General features: G+C 33.2%; 2 protein-coding genes across 8 annotated transcripts in view; one reads left to right on the top strand and one right to left on the bottom strand.

Annotated features, from left to right (window-relative positions):
• Positions 1-218: 218 nt before the first annotated feature.
• Positions 219-14618, top strand: IntS3 (integrator complex subunit 3). The gene is given in 16 exon segments (XM_033350885.2): positions 219-499; positions 696-905; positions 977-1130; positions 1209-1309; positions 1396-1594; positions 6378-6455; positions 6458-6537; positions 6997-7595; positions 7677-8238; positions 8305-8500; positions 9895-10033; positions 10126-10671; positions 10744-10837; positions 10959-11326; positions 11403-11979; positions 12070-14618. Coding segments are annotated over 16 exon segments (4002 nt in total). The 5' UTR covers positions 219-475; the 3' UTR covers positions 12145-14618.
• gro (TLE family member transcriptional corepressor groucho) overlaps positions 14232-19190 on the bottom strand; it is a 115475-nt gene continuing 110516 nt past the window's right edge. For all 7 annotated transcript variants that reach the window (XM_033350754.2, XM_076625735.1, XM_033350759.2 and 4 more), the window contains one exon: positions 14232-18667. In XM_033350754.2, the coding sequence (XP_033206645.1) occupies positions 18560-18667 (108 nt within the window). In that variant the 3' untranslated portion in view covers positions 14232-18559. The remainder of the gene's footprint in view (positions 18668-19190) is intronic.

The raw sequence follows: 19190 nt of genomic DNA, 5'->3' as shown, positions 1-19190 counted from the left end.
AAAATGTTTTTCATCGAAACGTAAGTATAAGCGTAACCTTTTATTGACAACTATTCAACTATTTAAGATCGTGTCACAAAATTATGCTCACTTTGTGAAAATCGTTAACTCATTTTTATACGGATGTCTCTTCAACAATATCCAATGGGAAAACTTCAAGTATCAGAAAGAATAGAATCAACGTCTGTTCTTGTTCTAGTTGAACTCAACAAAGTACTACAGTTTGCAGCTGACGACTGCGACGACTAGGTAGAAGGTTTATGCGCAGTGCAGTATCACATGTCAATGCTCGCTGCGCATGTACTTACCGGTGAAAAAGTCATGGCAGGTGTTTCGGCTGGTTCTTGTTGTTGACTATTTCTTATATTTAGATAACAGGTTACTTAGAACTTTCCCGAAGGACAATGATAACGCGTATGTTACATAATTTAAAAAACTTATTTTAAGTAACCGATTGCCAAAGTCATTGTAAATTATGTCGAACACACGGGAAGCAGAGGTAAGCATTTGTAAGTTTCATATCTATATTTTAGTATTTACACTTTTTATTTGGTGACTACATAATTGTATTTATTGCAAGATTTTATGATCCAAATTGATACAAAATGTTGTATTAATGATATTATGTTGTGTGAAAGAATTTAAAATTAACATTGCAGTGATTCACTTATTACATTATCTCAATTTCATTGAAGGTACAAATCTTCAAGGAACGCGGAAACGCGTGTGTGAAAGAACAAAAATATGAAGAGGCTATGTTTCATTACACTCATGCCATTAAACTAGACCCAAAAAATTACTCCTTGTATAGTAATCGATCATTTGCATTTTTAAAATTACAACAATATCATTTTGCAATGGAAGATGCATTAATGACAATTCAATTAAAACCTGATTGGACCAAGGTACAGGAGTGCTTTTTATAAAACACTTCAATAAGTATATTATAACATAAGTATATCCAAAATTTTTGTAGGGTTATTTTAGAAAGGCTGAAGTAGAGTCACAAACCTTCCGCTTCAGTGAAGCACTTCAATCTTACAATAAAGCTTTATCCTTTCAACCAAATGAACCAACGATTTTAGAAGCAATGAGCAGAGTAACACAATTATTAATTAAAGACAAACGAGGTATAGCATTCAAGATATTCAGATAATTATAATGAAAATGTCTCATATGAGGTTTTAATATGGTAAATTATTTTGTAGCTGATCAACAAATACCCTGGCTTGGTGCTGGTGTTGGTATCATACTTGGAGTAATAGTTGTAATTGCTGATTATGTTTTTACAAATAAACCCACATTAACGGTATATGTATCAGTTTAATATTCTTAGAAATCAATGTTAAGATGAATGCTTATAATGGTTATTTCGTTCTTTTTCATTGGATGCAGCATCCTCTTTTGATGGCCTTATTAACGATGTCTATAGCAATGCTAGGTTTTGGCATTGCAAAGGGATTCCGTTATTTTGTAAAGTGTCAAAGAAAATCACTTTTGGAACCTCCAACGGATCTCTTTGGTGATAATAAAGAAGAATTTGATGATGTTGAAGCAGAAATGAATAACGAGAAGGAAAAACATTCAAAATATAGTAAAGCACAAGCACGACAAAGATTCAGGAAAGGAAAATCGTAGTGTGCTTTGATAATAATAATATTAATAATGACTTACATACATTTTTATGTAAATTTTAAATTTATACACTTTTTAGCATCTCAAGAATGCACTGAATGTTTATGATCAATGTTATTGCATTGACAGAAGGTTTTATTGGTACTGTTTACATTTTATACTTCAGTTACCGTTAAACGATTTTAAAGTATTGAGAACATGTGCCAGAATTTCTATATTTCCCCATATTTTATGTTTAGAAATAATTATATAGAGCAACATTTCCTAATTAATAATCGAGTCCATGTATTACAAATATAATATTTTAATCCTTTTGAGATGTATCACAAGAAATAAGGCTGCAATGATAATATAATAATTGGTAAGTTATGTAGTACAAATAATTCTAAATTTCAAATCATAAGAAGATCTTTAATCGTTATATAAATTATATCAATATTTAAAAATATGAAATGTTTCAATTTTGATAAATATTGGCGAGAAGTAATGTGTGCCATTTATACTTTGTCACAGTCATATCGTAGGATCAAATAATTTAAACACATTACCTTTATCTGATTCATACAACGAATATCTTATTCTTAATATAAAGAATAATTATTTACACTCAACTTTTTGCACTATTTGTCACAATAAACGTAAGAAATATTCTAACTAAATATAATCAATTGCATAACAACTGTTTAATTTCTTGTTTCATATAATAACCAATGAAAATTCAGAATTTCTTAATATATGCATTTAATATATACATATACAATGAACCATATTATTTAAATTTTAAACATTAAATATATTGCATACTAAGTCTCTATCACAAGTATGAATGTGCATAAGTTAAAACACAATTAATATTAAATTTCCCAAATACACTTCTATAGAATTGTCTCTTATTCTTCTTATACTTCTATAGAATATCTCTTTTATTTTAATAATTTTAGTAATTCAATACTGTTGCTAAGTATCCAAGAATTTTTGATATAGATATGACTTATAGTAAGCTTAATCTCATTAAGTTACTTTGTGAGAACTATTTATGTGCATAGATTATATATATAGATAGGAAAACGTGAATATTTAATAGTAACATTTAGAAGCAGAAATATTAGATTCAGGAATTTCATGTAATTATTTGATGTGCTTCTATTATTCTTTAAAGTCGATTAGATTAAATTATTGAAATCTATCGAATTTTTTCGCAAACTAAGCTATTATTATGTGACAATTACACTATATTATAACCCTTTGTAAATTGACCATTTTCCCGTACATCATTTTAAAATTAATCGGCTGAAATATGTATGCATATTGTCATTAATATCGTATTTCACCTCCATAAAGACATGTAATTAGCAATTATACATAATAATGATAATTTTTTATTTAATCGCAATACATATACTATACTCAGTTCGGTAAGCATCATTATATTATTCTTCCATGTATAACCCGTTATGCGATGAATTATATTAATTCCAATGTAACGAATCAATATCGTAGCAAATGCATGGCTGAATCTCTTGTAAATTAATTATTAACATTATTTATATATTATTCAACTACGAATATAATGAGAATACATTTTCATGTACATTAAACCCACAAAATTTTTGACATTCCATACAAAAATGAAAAAATAGAAAAAAAAATTTTTATATTAAATATAATAAATACATCATATATATATTTAACAATACATATTGTATAAAAATTATCATATGAATTCTTTAAATATAAAATTGTTATATGCGAAATACAAAGAATACATACATATATGTATGTACAATACGTATCTGTCCTTAATGAAAGATACTAACACTAGTATCACTAGTTAGTGATACTAACACGTTTTTCTCAACCGCATTGGCTGTGCGCCAGGTGCTCCGAACTCAGTTATCCGTAGATCACTGAGAGCTCATTAAGCAAATTCAAATGTACAAGCTGTTACTTACTAAGTACGTACATATTCTTTCGAATTGTTTACGATTGATAGATATACAACAACGAACATAGATATATAATAGTTCTGTTAGCATAAAATATTTGAATGAATTATAGAACATTGCGCCTCGGACTATTAGCGCATGTTATCTTTTCTTGAATAAATATTAAATTTGCTTATACGTTTATATGCAATTGTAAGAAGTAATAAATATAACAGCGCGATAGATCACCGTAAGAAAGTTAATGAGATAGATCAAAGTTTATGATGCCTACATAATCTGTAAATTTTCGTTGAAAAAATAATATTAATATATCAAGCAGTAGGTTTTTATAGAATATTAAAAAATCAATAACTTTGTTATAGAATAACGTTCTTTTATTTCTTAAAACGTTTAATCTATTTTTAACTTCTTATGACGTGTGAAACGATATAATTACTTGAACAAATCGTAAATTTTACTAATGAAAATGAGATAAATTATTTTACTATATTTTGGGTATGTTTCCCTCTTTTGTGTCTCCATCTTATATACGATCCTGATGACAGACTATTCACGGTACTCTCTTATGCGCATGCGTTCATTGACGTTTACAAGTAAGTAAGCAAGCATTGTACAATCGTAAAATGTTCAGCAGGGCTATTCCTCTTGGAACCTTCGAAGGGTATACATTTGAGTGTTTGATTAATAATATATAAAACCAAGCATTTTTTATCAAGTTTGTAAAAAAACTGATAATATACACTTTTTTATTTCGCTGTTTATTTTGTATTACAATAAAAAATATTAGTAAAATACAAGATATGAAAGTAATATACATAGTTGAATCATAGTTGAGTAAATTAAAAATTAAACCAAGATATAATAGTACGCAATTTGAATAAAACCGTTTTTCTCTAATAAAATTTTCGTTGCAACAATCATTTCAACGTCGAATAGAAAGTTTAAAAATCTCGTACATTAATATCTGTATTCCTAATTAACTTTTATTACGATCCAACGCAACGAATTAACATATGTTGTTCAAATACTAAATTAAAGCGACAAAAATCGAATACCATAACTCTCTTCTAATTTTATTTATTAATATCTATGAACTCGAAGCAACAGAGTTTCTACATCTGTACAAACTTAACAAGCTAGAGATGACCTCGAGTCGAATCATAACCAAATAACGAAAAAGTAATCGTAATAGGAAATGAAAATGAGTATGCATACGCATATGTGTATTAGAAGAAGAAAGAGAAAGGAAAATGGGGTTATAGCACCACGGATACCTGGAGGAAAGCCTTATACATCGTAATGGAATGTCAGGTCCGTGGCTCCTGCACTTATTGGGGGTTAGGTTGACGTTGCACGAACGTATTGATGCGCAGAAATTCTATATACCCAGAGGATGTGTTTAATATATACGATTATAACTAATGCGCAAAATTCAAAGGTATCGCGTGACGTTTGGGTAACCACAAAATGACAAGAATTCGGAAAAGAACGTAAAGACGTTCACTAAATAACACGAGGAAACGAAGAGCGGGAAGCGTGGCCAGGGCACCCGATGCGATTAGTCGAGTACCTCTTCGTGCGTACAGATACGCGCATGCGCAGGCACAAACCGCAGGGATGTATCTACGATAAAGTAAATGGTAGACTTAAGCGTCACCAATGTGAACAATTTTCATAATTTTTGGTGTAATTCTTCCTATGAACTATGTTGTTTAAATATATATCTTTCTATTTTTTAAAATATATGAATTTTTAAAGAAAGTTATATACATTCATTTACAAAATTTAATTTTTGGTAGTTTCCAATGTTATAACAATGATCGAGTTATTTTTATAAAGTTCTACGTAATTTGAAGTCAAGATGCCGATGACCTCGTGGTACCATTCTCACTTCCTACAAATTTATTATTGATTTCATTTTAACGACGTGTTATTCTATTTTACTTAGTCTTTAAAGTTAGATACTGTAACAGTTGCGTATACGTGTATGTACGTGTATCTTCTATTGTATGTCTTATTGTTGACCTGAAACTTTCAAATGCATGCAGCGGTTTACTAGAATTCATTAATATTTGTATTTCGTAACTTAACGATTCAAGTTGCAAAGAACTTTTATTATTTTTCACTTGATTGTAATACTATTGTAACGCAAAGTGATATGTGCATATTAATGCATTGTACGTTACATCTGTTCCAATAACAATAAACATCAGTGTGTCTTTGCGTAATGAAGTATTTGCAATACAATTGTATGAATATATGCGTACATACAGTTCTATAGTCTGTACAAGAAAAAAATAATCAATACACGATCGTGTGACACCTGAAACGAACCGTTTAAACGCGGGAAGACTAAACCCTTTTGCACGAAGTTTGGCATAGTGAGTACACTGCTTCGAAGGTTCAGAGACACTTTGAGGTGACCGTCCTCTGGATGCGCGCCTTTAATAAATACGTTCCTGTTAGCCGCACTACTTTTCTACGGTATCCCCACCAATATCCATCAGTGTATACGGATTGGTAGGTTGCGATTGGTAAGCAAGTGATTGGTGTTAGTAGTGGGGAGCGATCACGTCACGAAGCGAGGCCGAAAAGAGACGAGGCGCATGTATCAATGCGCAATCGCATCGGGACAGTTCAGGGAGTCGGGGAGGTCCGTGGTAAGGAATAAACAGAGTGAAGAGACCGCGCGAGAGACGAAGAGTGGGGAAGGTGGAAGAGAGAGAGAGAGAGAGAGAGAAAGATAGAGAGCGAACAGGCAGTGAGACGATCACGATGCACGGAGGCAAGCACAAGCGGCCAGGGGCACAGGGCTGAGGGCTGAGGGCTCGACAGGGCCTAGAATAACGTTCACGGGACGGCCGTGGGCCAGTCAGCAGCTATGGAACAGACGAAAACTCTCGCGTCCCGGCTACTCAGCACAAGTTGCATAGAGAATAAGGACGACTTGGAAGAGGTAACATAAATATTTTAAATAGTCACTGGATACGTATCGGGTGCTAGGGGTTCCGCCATTGTTGCGACGGTCGCGCACGTCGCTGACCGCGCGGCGCCACACGTCGTACCACGCGTCTTAGCGGCAATATTTGAATCATTTGCATAATTCTAATGTTCACTTTTCTTGCTTATTGATGGAAAATTGAATATTAATGAATAATTTAATTGAATATTAATCGCTAAAATCCAATAAAAAATATAATGAATGATACATATTATCAAATTTGCCAACTTAATACTGGAATTAAAATACTTTTAATGTTTTCTCAATATTAATAATTTTATTTAATATTTTATAGTCTGTTAGTACGGAACTTTAAATATGTTACACTTTTTATATCTTTTTACATTTATTTATGCTACATTTTTAAAATATTTTATTGTTACAAGATATTAAAAACTTGTTTTCTATTTTCAGAAATTCGAGAGATGTTATACAGTGCTCCAAAACCTGACTGCAGGGCTATCTGAAAAAGAAGCCCATGATACGTTAAATAATGCTGTATGTAAGGATAAGACACATGAAGAAGTTTCATTAGGATTGTTGGTAGTCATTTTGACAGATCCTCAAAATGCTCCAAAAAGTTACAGAGACTTGACATTAATTACACGAGATGGTCTTGCAATTGTGTTAGTACATCTTAATCAATTAGTACTTGAAAGATACCTACGATTGAACGATGTGACTAGAAGTCAGTTGTTATGGCTGTTAAGGGAGATGATAAGAACCAGTGTAGCTAGTGTGGATAACCTTTGTTTAAGTTTATTAAGGCATGCAGCTGGTGGTGATATTTCACCACGGAATTTGTTTTTAGTTGATGCACTTTTAGATATTTTTCAAGAAAATCGACCTTGGCTGGATAAATTCCCTTTTCTAGTAGCATCCATTGTTTATACCTATTTACGATTAATAGAAGATCATAATGCACCACATTTATCTGGTTTACGTCAAAAAGAAGTTACATTTACTGTATCTTTAATAAGAGAACGTATGGTTGATTGCTTGGTTATTGGAAGGTAAATGAAGTGAAATATTTTTATCTATATTTATAATGCAAGCCAGACTGTAATAAACAAAATGATAATTAATGTTTGTAGAGATTTAGTACGCCTATTACAAAATGTGGCACGGATACCTGAATTTGAGGCACTTTGGAAAGACATACTTCTCAATCCAAAGTCTCTTTGTCCAAATTTCAGTGGTGTCCTTCAACTTTTACAAACTAGGACTTCTAGAAGGTTTCTCCAATCTAGACTTACACCAGATATGGAAAGGAAATTAGTATTTTTAACCAGTCAAGTCCGTTTTGGTAATCATAAACGATACCAAGATTGGTTTCAAAGGCAGTACCTGGCTACACCAGAATCACAATCTTTGAGATGTGACCTTATACGATTCATTGTTGGTGTTATTCATCCAACAAATGAGCTACTATGTTCAGATATTATACCTCGATGGGCAGTAATAGGATGGTTATTTACAACTTGTACATCAACTGTAGCTGCAAGTAATGCTAAACTCGCTTTATTTTATGATTGGTTGTTTTTTGAACCTGAGAAGGATAACATAATGAACATTGAACCTGCAATCCTTGTCATGCACAATTCCATGAGATCGCATCCACCGGTCACTGCCACATTGTTAGACTTTTTATGCAGAGTAAGTGATAATGTAAATCTCAACACTTCATTACGGTTTTAAAATTTACATAATTTTTGTTTACAGATAATACCAAATTTCTATCCACCTTTAACCGAAAAAGTGAGAAATGGGATCTTTTTGTCGTTGCGACAAATTTTGGAGAAACGGGTTTTGCCGAGTCTTTATCCATTGTTTGATAGTCCCAAGTTAGATCGTGAATTAAGAAGCAAGATAAGAGAAACATTCAAAGAATTCTGTTTACCACCTAATGCAGATCCTGGTAAAATTATTACACAATATTGCATGTTTATTTTCTATAGACCATTCAAAATCAGAGCACTGAAAAAGCTTACCATTGCACATGTATAAACATGTATCTATTTATTTTTATGTATTCATCACTTGTTAAAATCATGCTATTTTTTATATAATGTACATATTTAGTTTTAAAAATATATGTCAGGTTTACATTAGAATTAGGGTTAGGGGTGTGAAACGAATCTCCACTTGGATTACACATTGTCGTTATGCAATAGAGAAGATATTGACTAAGTGCAAATACGATTATCATAGAACTGGACAAGTAACCGTGGTAATTAGATACTCGAGAAACTAATGACAATGATCCTAGGTTCAACAAAATCTAAGTCGGGCGCGTAATATTCACTGATAGTAAGGGGTTACTCTTTTCGTCGATGAGATCTCGAGAGAGAATGAATTTCCATCTCGATGATGCCACAGAGGGAAACTATAATGGGGTATGTCTAAGGACACGACATCATCGGATTCGTCGAGGATAGCCTTCGTTCAGAAAGTAAGGGAAATTGGCGTTGCTGCTAATTGGTCAATCTCCATATCGGTGGTTAGAAAAAGATGCTAGCCGCCCTCGAGGGAAAGTTGCTAGTGGGAGACGCCGCTCGTTGATAATAGATCTCCCCTATTTTCCCGTAGTTGGGACAAAGACTGTTTGTCTATTTGAAGGACTTTAGCTAGCTAAATCTTATGATTTATAACGGGCCCTCGGGCTAGCTGAACATGTACTGCGGAGACGCATCGACATCTGGCAATCATCTTACTCGAAGAATAGGGTCTGCGTGTGGGATAGAAACCATTGGAATGTTTACTGTCGCGTGCCGCCACAAATATTTCTTTTAAGGAGAGCTATAGAATTACTCCATACCTTTGTTAGACAAAGCGTTCATCCCGTGACTGCGGCTACGTTCGGCGACTGGCTGTCGCCTCGAGCACAAGCTCATTATCACAAATCTCGAACAAATACAATCGGATCGAAGGACGACAATTGTTTAATTACGCCTATGATAGAATCTAGATTACGGTGTTCAGAGATTTTCCCGAAGTTTCAAAGGGAAGGCTCCGATGTCCTTTCATCTCCGACATATATATAGTATAAATATTGATGATATTCAAATGTACATATCAAATAGATATAAGCACAGAAAAATATTAGTGTATGTATATTAATTTTGGGTTTATGTATCATGGTTTTAACAAATCTTTCTCTTTCAAACATCATTTAAAACTCATTTTCTGGTCTTTTCTTTTAATAAATTTTATTATTCACCTTTCCCTTAAGCTTATAGCACATTCATTGCTTACTAACTTTGGTTTTTGCATGATGTTTTTGAGCAGGAAATAAGGTTCCTGTATATTCAGGTAAAATGGAGGATTTTAATAAGGATGTTACACCAGGCGCTACACTGGAAAATGCAGCGAATACACCAGTTGAAAATAATCATCTAAATCAAGACTCAGAACCAGCTTTTAGTGATGAAGAAGACGAAGTGTCATTAAGGTTAATTCTGTTTTATATTTCTATCACATAGTACTTCAAATGTTTCAGCTTAAAAATATAGTTATATCACTAAAGGATATTTAACATTATAGGATAGTGACTAAAGTAGAGGAAGAAGATGAAGAAGATGTTCCATTAGCAAATGTGAAGTTGAAAAACGAACAAAAAAATGCAAATTGTATCGTGAAGAAAGAAGATATTACATCTCAGTTAAATTTAATTTTAGAACCAGAAGAGTTAAGGACTGCTGTAGAAAGTTTGCACAGTGAAACAGACAATGAAGTGAGATGTCAAACGATGGAGAGGATAGTACAAATGGTTGTAGAGGATGAAATAGATGCAGAAACTATACCAGCACTGGCTTCTTGCATATCAACGATCTTATCTTCACAAATTACATCTCAAATATTTCCATCAGATAATTTGAATGAAGAAGCCTTGACTGATAGTATAAGTACACCATTGTTTGTTATGTTTCGAAATCAGTTTCAGTTGTGTAAAGAAGAGGACAATAGGCGGAAGCTGCTAGCTCGGGTACTTGCAGAGATACAAAACGTTCAATCAAGAATAGGTTATCTGTTACTTTATTTTTTGAAAGTCTGGGGCAGAGAGGAAGAAAAACGGGAAGGCGAACCAAGGTTCGTAGTGGAATGCAAATTACACATAAGCAAATGAAAGTATGCTTTTTATTATATTATTTTTTATTGCAGTAATATGTTAAATGACGTTAAAGCATCTGTATATAAAGATTTTTGTGTACATCGAGAAAAAAAATTAGATGCGTGTTTAGTGTCAGATTTGAAGGTATGTAATTTTTAAAAGTTAAAAATTGTAATATCACAAACAATTGTAAAAATTGTAATTTGTTTTAATTTGCTTTATATATCCTTTTATTAGTCGTATATAATGTATCATTTTTTTATAGCTCTGCCATGAAGATAACATATTTATGCTGTGTTACCTTGTGCCTGACGTATACATGGGTTTTCAAAATGTGGCTCTTGGAAATGTTCAATTATTACATTTGGTTGTCTCGACCGTCGATGCATGCCAACTACAAGAATTGGTTTGTCAAATAATGCAAGGACACTTAAAGATGTTAAAGAAGGAATCGTTTACATCACTTTTGACAGCAAGTTTAAATTGGGAGACTTTTGAGCAATATTGTTTTTGGCAGCTTATTTTTGCCCATGATTTTCCAATTGACTATGTCTTACCTGTCTTACCCAAATTGCAATTTCGAGATCACGCAGAAGCATTAACATCGATATTGTTTATGCTTAAACAAGAAAAGTAAGTAAATCTAAAAGTAAAAGTAAGTAAAGATAAAAAATTTATTTCGATATTAATAACATTAATAATTGAATAGGCCAACGTTAGAACTTCTGCGACAATTGCTTGCACGGCAAAACGTGGATGGGGACATGTTTGTTGTAGCGGCTCTACGTTACTGGTGTCGCGATTACGAAGAAAAACTTAGTGAGTTACTTGCGAATCTTTTGAGTACTCGTTACCCTGCTACAAGTCCAAACAAGCGGAAACGATCTGGCCCTAAACATAATCAACAATCTGGTACACCCTCTGGCGAACAAGTTCTTGGTCATTTGGATCAATTACGACAGCATTGTATGTCGTCCGCTGAATTGCAGCTTTATCATTCTGAAGGAATGCAAAGAGCTCTACAACAAGCACAAGCAGCCAGTAGTGATTCTTTAAGAAAAAGTTATGGAGATTTATTTGCGCTTGCGGAAGTTAATGAAGAAAATGAACCTCCTCCGCCCCCACCAACAAGCTCAGCACGAAAACATGCAGCAGCGTCGGCTGGAGGTGGCGGAGGTGCTGGTGGTAAAGGAGGTCATAGAAAAACTGGTGCTAATACGAGGGAAAGGTCTAGCTCAAAAAGGCCGCTTCCTCGGTATCATTTGGACAGTACATCTAGTAGTGAGGTAAATTTAAAAATAATCTACAGTAGCTATTTTTGATACTATTTAGATATTTGTATTTTTTATTAATTGAGTTTAATCGTGTTGCCATAGGAGGAATCAATTGTGAATGTAAAACAAGCAAAGAAGAGAAAAAAAATTAATCCAGTGGGCTCCGATAGCGACTGACCACCCAGTGTCTTCAGATGTCACATGGACCACGTCACGTGTGTGCAGCAAGCTAAATTAGCCTTAAGAATAGTAAGATAATATAGTATACGTAATAGATTTATCTAGCGCGACTTGTATATATAGTATGTGGGAAGTGAATGCGAAACATACTGATTACAAGGATCTTGCACATACTTTGCAAACACTATATGCTAACAACGTTGCCAGATTCTGCATTTTCATGAATTTCATTACTTGTGTCAAACGCAATCTATCGAAAGATATTTAGGATATATGTGATATCTAACGAGAAAAAGATAAATTTATAAATACTGGTTATAGCTTTTCTAGGTAAATATGTATGACAGATTAACTTGCCATGGCAGATCGATACTCTGGGTGTTTCCTTCAGAGACAAAGGAATTTATCATGGCCTGTCAGATAAGGTTACCGAGAGGCAAAACTAGTCATAAATTAAATTATTTTGATACACTCTTAAACATACAAAAAATATGAATTTAAGAGTTGAAAATTGAATCTGGCAATATTGTAGGAGATAAAGCGACATTAAGGTATTTCCTTATGTGATCACTTTATTTCTAAGAAAAGAAATGAAAATCCGTTACCTTCATATAATTTTGTGATCGATATCAAAGAATGCAGCACGATAGTGCTTACCAATTATTTGTTTATTGATTTTGCGATTAGTATAATTATTGATCCTATTGTCCAAATTTATTTCTTTTCTCTTTCATTACGCGATAACTATAGTAAGACTCGCGTCTCACACAGTAGCTAACAAAAAAAAACATGGTTACTTTTTGTTGCCATAAACTGTGAACGCAATTTGTAAGAATCGTTGATAGGTTTTTATTAGGATTAAGGACCTTCTGCAGGAGAAGGATATATTGAGAATGTCTTACTCCAGCATGAAGCGTACAGTTTTACGACCAAATGTATTTTACGTCTGCGCTTAGTAAAAGCAACCTCAAGATGTAAATCATTCTCAAGACGTAAGAATTTTTATATTTTGCACGATGGAAGGTTGTCGATTTTTGCTATTAGATTGTTTTGATCTAAAGCAATGAATCTGTTTTTGTTGCTACTAAGTATTTTAATGCAAATGCACAAATTTCACGTTGATAGAAAAGAGAAAACAGAATGCACGACTTCTTTTTTTTGATCATAATATTTATGATATTTTTACATCCACGAGCTAGTAGTATTTATTACAGGTTTCTATTAATTTCTACGTGTATGTTTCAACTCTTATAAATTTGTTTATAATTTTGTAATGATCACAGTTTCTCTAATACTTTTGTGGATTGAATTTATTATTCTATCTAAAGTATATCAATTCAGTAATGAATTGGAAAGACACCTTCCAACGAGTATAGAACCAGGCGTCATGTACACTTAAGTCCTAAAAGGAACGTAAGCGTGAAATATTACCGTTCGCCTCCTGTACATTTCCTGTAAAATCGGTTACTTGTACACATATAAGTAGCTGTGTTATGTATTTTCTAGTTGTACATACCAGAGAGAACGGAATTTGTATGTGTATGTATGCATGTATATGCGCGATGAATTTTTTCAAGAACCCGATAAAAAATTTTTTTCCATAATGAGAGTTTGTATTTCTGATGCTATGAAAATCGACCCATGAACATTCATATGGCGAACAAGATGAAAAACAGCCTTCTATGCCAGTACGAATGTCTTTTTATTTAATACGCGCGTAATGTACGTATCAACCATTAAAATGGCGTGTAAGGTGTGAAGTTGATATTGTTATTAGGTTTTTTCTACTTGTACATAAACTGCGACGTTATGTGAGAAAATATTTAAAAACGACGACGATTGAATGTAAAAGAGAATATATGAGAAGTATGAATGAGTAAGCGCGTGTATGCGCGAGAGGGAGAGAAAGAGAGACAAACACAGAAACACAGATAAGTAAAAGAAAAAAAAACAAAAACAAAAAAAAAGAAATCGCGAAATTAATGATGCGCGGGGCAATATGAAAAATAAATCTGTAAACATTTAATGTTTTTTAACTACCTTGTACACATGGATACACATGTAAATACATGAATATATTATCGTAATGCGAGCATAAACATTTAATGTTTTTAACGATCTTGTATACATAGATACACGTAAATGTAAATACATCGAAAAATTACCGGAAGTAAACCTGTGATTCCTATCGTTTGTTTCCTCTTTCTCTGGATTTTTCCCTTCCTCTCTATTTTAATTCTTTTTCAGCGGCGAACGAATAATCGGGTTTCAAGATTGTATTTGTCATAGTACTGTTCTTTTTTTATAGATACCTGTATACATAATGCGAACAATATGAGATAACCACAAAACAACGTAATTATGCGCAAATTGTGTAACAAACAAATGGATGTTAAAAAATTTTAAACTTGTTTGTAATATATGTACAATTTTTTACCAAAATAGTGACAAATTAAAGAAAGATAACAAGATATTTTGTCTCTCTCTCTCTCTCTTTCCCTCTCCCTGTAGGATTAAATCCTGCTACATCACACTACATAGTATCGACAAATCGTGCATCAAGTGCATTTGATTAAAATTGCACGATTAATAGTAAAACACCATTTATGTTACTATCCTCCGCGTAACTACTAAATTAAAGAGAGAGAACCGCTCGTACCAACTTGTTAAGGCTAATACTGAATTAATACGGCTAAAATGCAATGGTATCACAAACAGTATTTAGTGGAAACACCTATGATTCGATGAAATACGTTTCTTCTATTATTTGCCATTTACTAATCACGCATTATTTTATCCAATTTGGCACGTGGCGTAACACAAATTTACTTCGTTGACACATCGAAGAGCCATAGAATAATTCACTATGTGGTGAAAACGAATTTATTTCATGGGTTAGTATTTTTATTCTGTTGTCATACTGAAAGAGGAAGGTGCAATCGTCTTGATGCGAAATAACAAATAAAAGTATAATACGTATTCAATTTTCGTATTATTACAGCTAAAGAGGAAAAATGGAATAGATCTTAATTTTTTCCAAAAAACACTTTTTAAGATGCGTCATTTTTACTTGATACGTACTTTCCGCTATACATGTACATATACATCCATTTGGATTGTGTACACTTCTCATTCGAATGTTTCTTTCCTTTCACATGTGTGTATGCGTATTGCGTGTACCGTGATTACAAAATCATCATTCACCGTTATATCGCAGGTAAGATAGAAATGACATAATTACTTACTATCTTTTACGTACACACGTGCACACGTACATATCTTCCAACGAAAACCTTGTTGCATGGAAAAAGCGTATAGAAAGCGCATTGTTAAACGACAACCTAACATTATCAGCTTATAGCTGAAAAATAACAGATCTTTCTATTGATCGATAGATTCGTTTCAACTAATTCATAATACACATCTGTCCTGCTATCAATAATCTTAATTGTATTTACTCGAAAAATTTGAACAAAAAGAAAATAAAATAAGATTAACAATTTTCGTTAGACGACATTTTCAAGCGGTATTCGTGCATATTGCATAATGGTCATGGTCGCATAAGATTTATCTGTACATCTCTTTACCTGTTACCTTTTTTTTTATCGCTAATTAAACATTTAGGCAAGGGATTCTTTATCGGCACGTAATCGACTCAGTTAAATCGTTCATATAAAAAGTAACCCCATAACTACTTTATTCCATTAAGGTCATGTGCAGGTATTTTTCAAGAACGATTACTTTCAAAATACTTTTTGTCATATTTATACTTATATTTTTTATAATCCTGTATTCTTTTATGTTATAACTTTTACAGGGACGACTTAAATGTTTCAATTACGTTTATCTTATTGCATGCTAATTTTTTACAAGATCCATCAATTAGGGCAGATGCCACCTGTTGCCCACTATTCATCACTAAAAATTGATCGATTTAATTTAAGTTTGGTCTACGGAACTAATATTTAGTCCAAATACAGAAATAGTTTCGCCTCGTTTGTGCATATGATTGTACTTTACAGAGATGTATGTATACTTAAATGTTGAGCTGTCGCATGACTCAATCAATTAGTAATGAATTAAAATCGTCGATCGGAATATAGAGGGATTTTGTACAAGGTTCCGTTTATTATTCATATGCACATACGCGCACAATCGCATGGCGGTTTGATTGATCACGCGTTAGTATGCTTATCAATAACAGAGATGACTGTAACAAATGCTATATTCTTAGTAGGGAGCTAATGCATCATTCTCTTCACAGTTGATTAAACGGTTGGTTCGTAAAATGCAAAATTTCTCTATAGCGATGTCTTTTTCAAGTAGTTCAAAACGATTTAAAAGAAATATGGTTAAAACAAAATAGAATCGAGGACAAATTTTGAGAAACACTAAAAATATATCAACGTTGTGTCAATAACATTGTAGTAACATCGTGCATCTTGTTGTTGCTACTTGTATAGTTAATACAATTTTCAAGGATTAAATATATTTCAAGTGTGTACAATAAAAGGTTAACTTTGGTTGCATATTTTGAAATGCGATAGACGTATAGTAAAATAATTTATGATACGATCGAATGATTTGTTGGCACAAGAGACGTGACAGGACATGTTTTAACGCACTTATAACGTGTTTGGTCACGTGCTGCGCAGCGTAGATGCGCATAAATCAAAACGTTCAAACATTGTTTATAACAGATTAATTTTGCTTACTTACTTTATTAAGAAAATTATTATTTTTAATTAAGTGATTAAATAATAATGCCATTACTATTACATGAAATAAAATAATACAATTATTATTATTGAAGTAAATAACAATAGTATTATTATTAAATGCAATAGTTTAATAAAAAAATGCAATATTTAATTAAAAATAATTATTTAATTAAAAATAAAATATTAAAACATTTACGCTAGAAAAATTAAAGTTTATATTCCATGACATTTCTATATTAAAACACCTTTCTAATTTGTATAATCGAATCAACCGTTTCTTTCTAGCTGGTTCTTCATGCTTACAAATCATCCGAGCTTAATGTGCAATAATGTGCATAGACTCGTTGATTTTGATCAGGTTGTAAAGTATTAAGCAATTACTTACCCATGGATGTAAAAATATTCGCTGAAAAAGATTCGGATAATTATTTACGCAAGCTTTCTTTGACAGAAAAGGCAATCGTTTTTTATCGATATATTTAAAATTAATTAATGATCATGGTTGATCAGAATGTAGAGAATACACAACACTGCTCCCACGGTACAAGTCTCGTGTTTACTTTCCTTTCCTTTTTTTTAAGGAGAAACGGCACGATCATCCTTTGTCAATGACTTCAGAACGAATGTTACCAGTCGTTGCTTTGATAGTTTGGATGATGCACGAATATTCGAACGACCAAATCCTCTCGTGACTATAGTGTTCCAACGAAACGAACAATTTTATACGAAATAAATAAATTCGATGTATATTTATCATTCACCTGTCTTCGTTTTTTCTTGTTCACGACAGCATAACGTATTAATCGACTATACTTTGTTTGTAGTCTATAGCGAAACGCATTATCCAAGGTATGTAACGATAATGGTACGACCAGCGATTTTCTCGAAACGATTCCACATGTATATCATAGATATACATGTATACATCGGTATACAGCAATAGTATTCGTCGACTCGTTATCGTGGTCGTAGACACGTTAAAGGGACAGCGATTGCAAAAGTTGTAAAAGTTTTGAAGAAAATTACAATAGGCGAGAACAAGTATAATTTTTTGTTAGACAGGCTCCGACTGTTCGTTCTTCACGTGTTTTATCTGTCGTATGATGTCATCTTGGGCATGTTGATTCTATAATTAGGTACTTAATACGAAACCGTATCTAGCATCACCATTTGCAAGGCTCTCCTGGTCACTTAACGCGCATGCAAAATCGCTTGGTAACGTCCCATTAACACGTTCTCGTTGTATACACGCGACAAAGAAAGTTCTCTCTACGTTTAAATCACACGGTCGTACGTACAGTTGGGTCACGCACACGCAACTCCTAAATATACATGTACAGCTTTTTCCTCTGGCACACACATTGGTTTCTCGACCGTCGTCATAATTAGCATTAGTTCTTTTCCTCCGTTTTTTTTTTTTTTTTTTTTGTTTACTCTTCTTATCACTATTTGTCTCTCTCTCTCTCTCTCTTTCTTCTGTTCTTTCTTCTATGCTTTGTTTCTTTCGAACGCGGTTTCTATCGTTAATACAGACTTGTTATGTATATATACACAATATAGTAACAGTCTATGTTCCTAAGGCTGCTAAAAAGTCTCACTTGTAGGATCTCCCCCGCGAAAAGGGAGAGCGTGTTATAGAGTTCAGGTTTCGACCAAGGGAGGAAAGCGTGAAACGTCTTTACCGTGCACGTCTAGTAAATCACTTCGTATACAGTGGCCTTTTTGTCACCGGATCCAGTCACGATATATTTGTCGTCGGCAGAGATGTCGCAGCTCAACACCGACGAAGACTCCTTCGACTGTAAAAAGAATTGATATGGATTCCCATGTGGTTGTTCGGAGATCTGCTTTTTTGTGCTACTTCCACGCAACACGACGCGTTAATTACGCCCAACGATACACGCAGAGAATAGTTCATCTCTTACGAGCATGCAACGAACTCTTAGGGGACGCGAAGTTCTTTTCTCGAATTATGAAAATTATGACTGACATCTAACTCACTAAAACTCGTAGCAAGAAAAGAATTTGGAGACTCGCGTATTTTGTGTATAACAGCTTACGCTGTATATACATATACAGTGGCGTACGAAAGTATGTGCTGTTAAATGATACGAAAATTAATATACCTGAAAATACGTGAAATGATACAAAAATACTTTCTAGCACTGTAGGTAAGTAGTCGGACACTTGCTGATATTTCGTTACTCGAGTCGAGTAAAATTTATCAGAGTTTTTCGAATAAATGTAACGAAACGTCCTAACCGCTTCTATATAGCAGTTTGTCTCGTTCAAAATTAAACGGTGACTAAGATCTCTCTTTAT

Source organism: Bombus vancouverensis, chromosome 2, assembly GCF_051014615.1.
Source record: "Bombus vancouverensis nearcticus chromosome 2, iyBomVanc1_principal, whole genome shotgun sequence".
Lineage (NCBI taxonomy): Eukaryota > Metazoa > Arthropoda > Insecta > Hymenoptera > Apidae > Bombus > Bombus vancouverensis.
The sequence above is the reverse complement of the archived record's forward strand: the minus strand, read 5'-3'. Positions and strand labels throughout refer to the sequence as shown.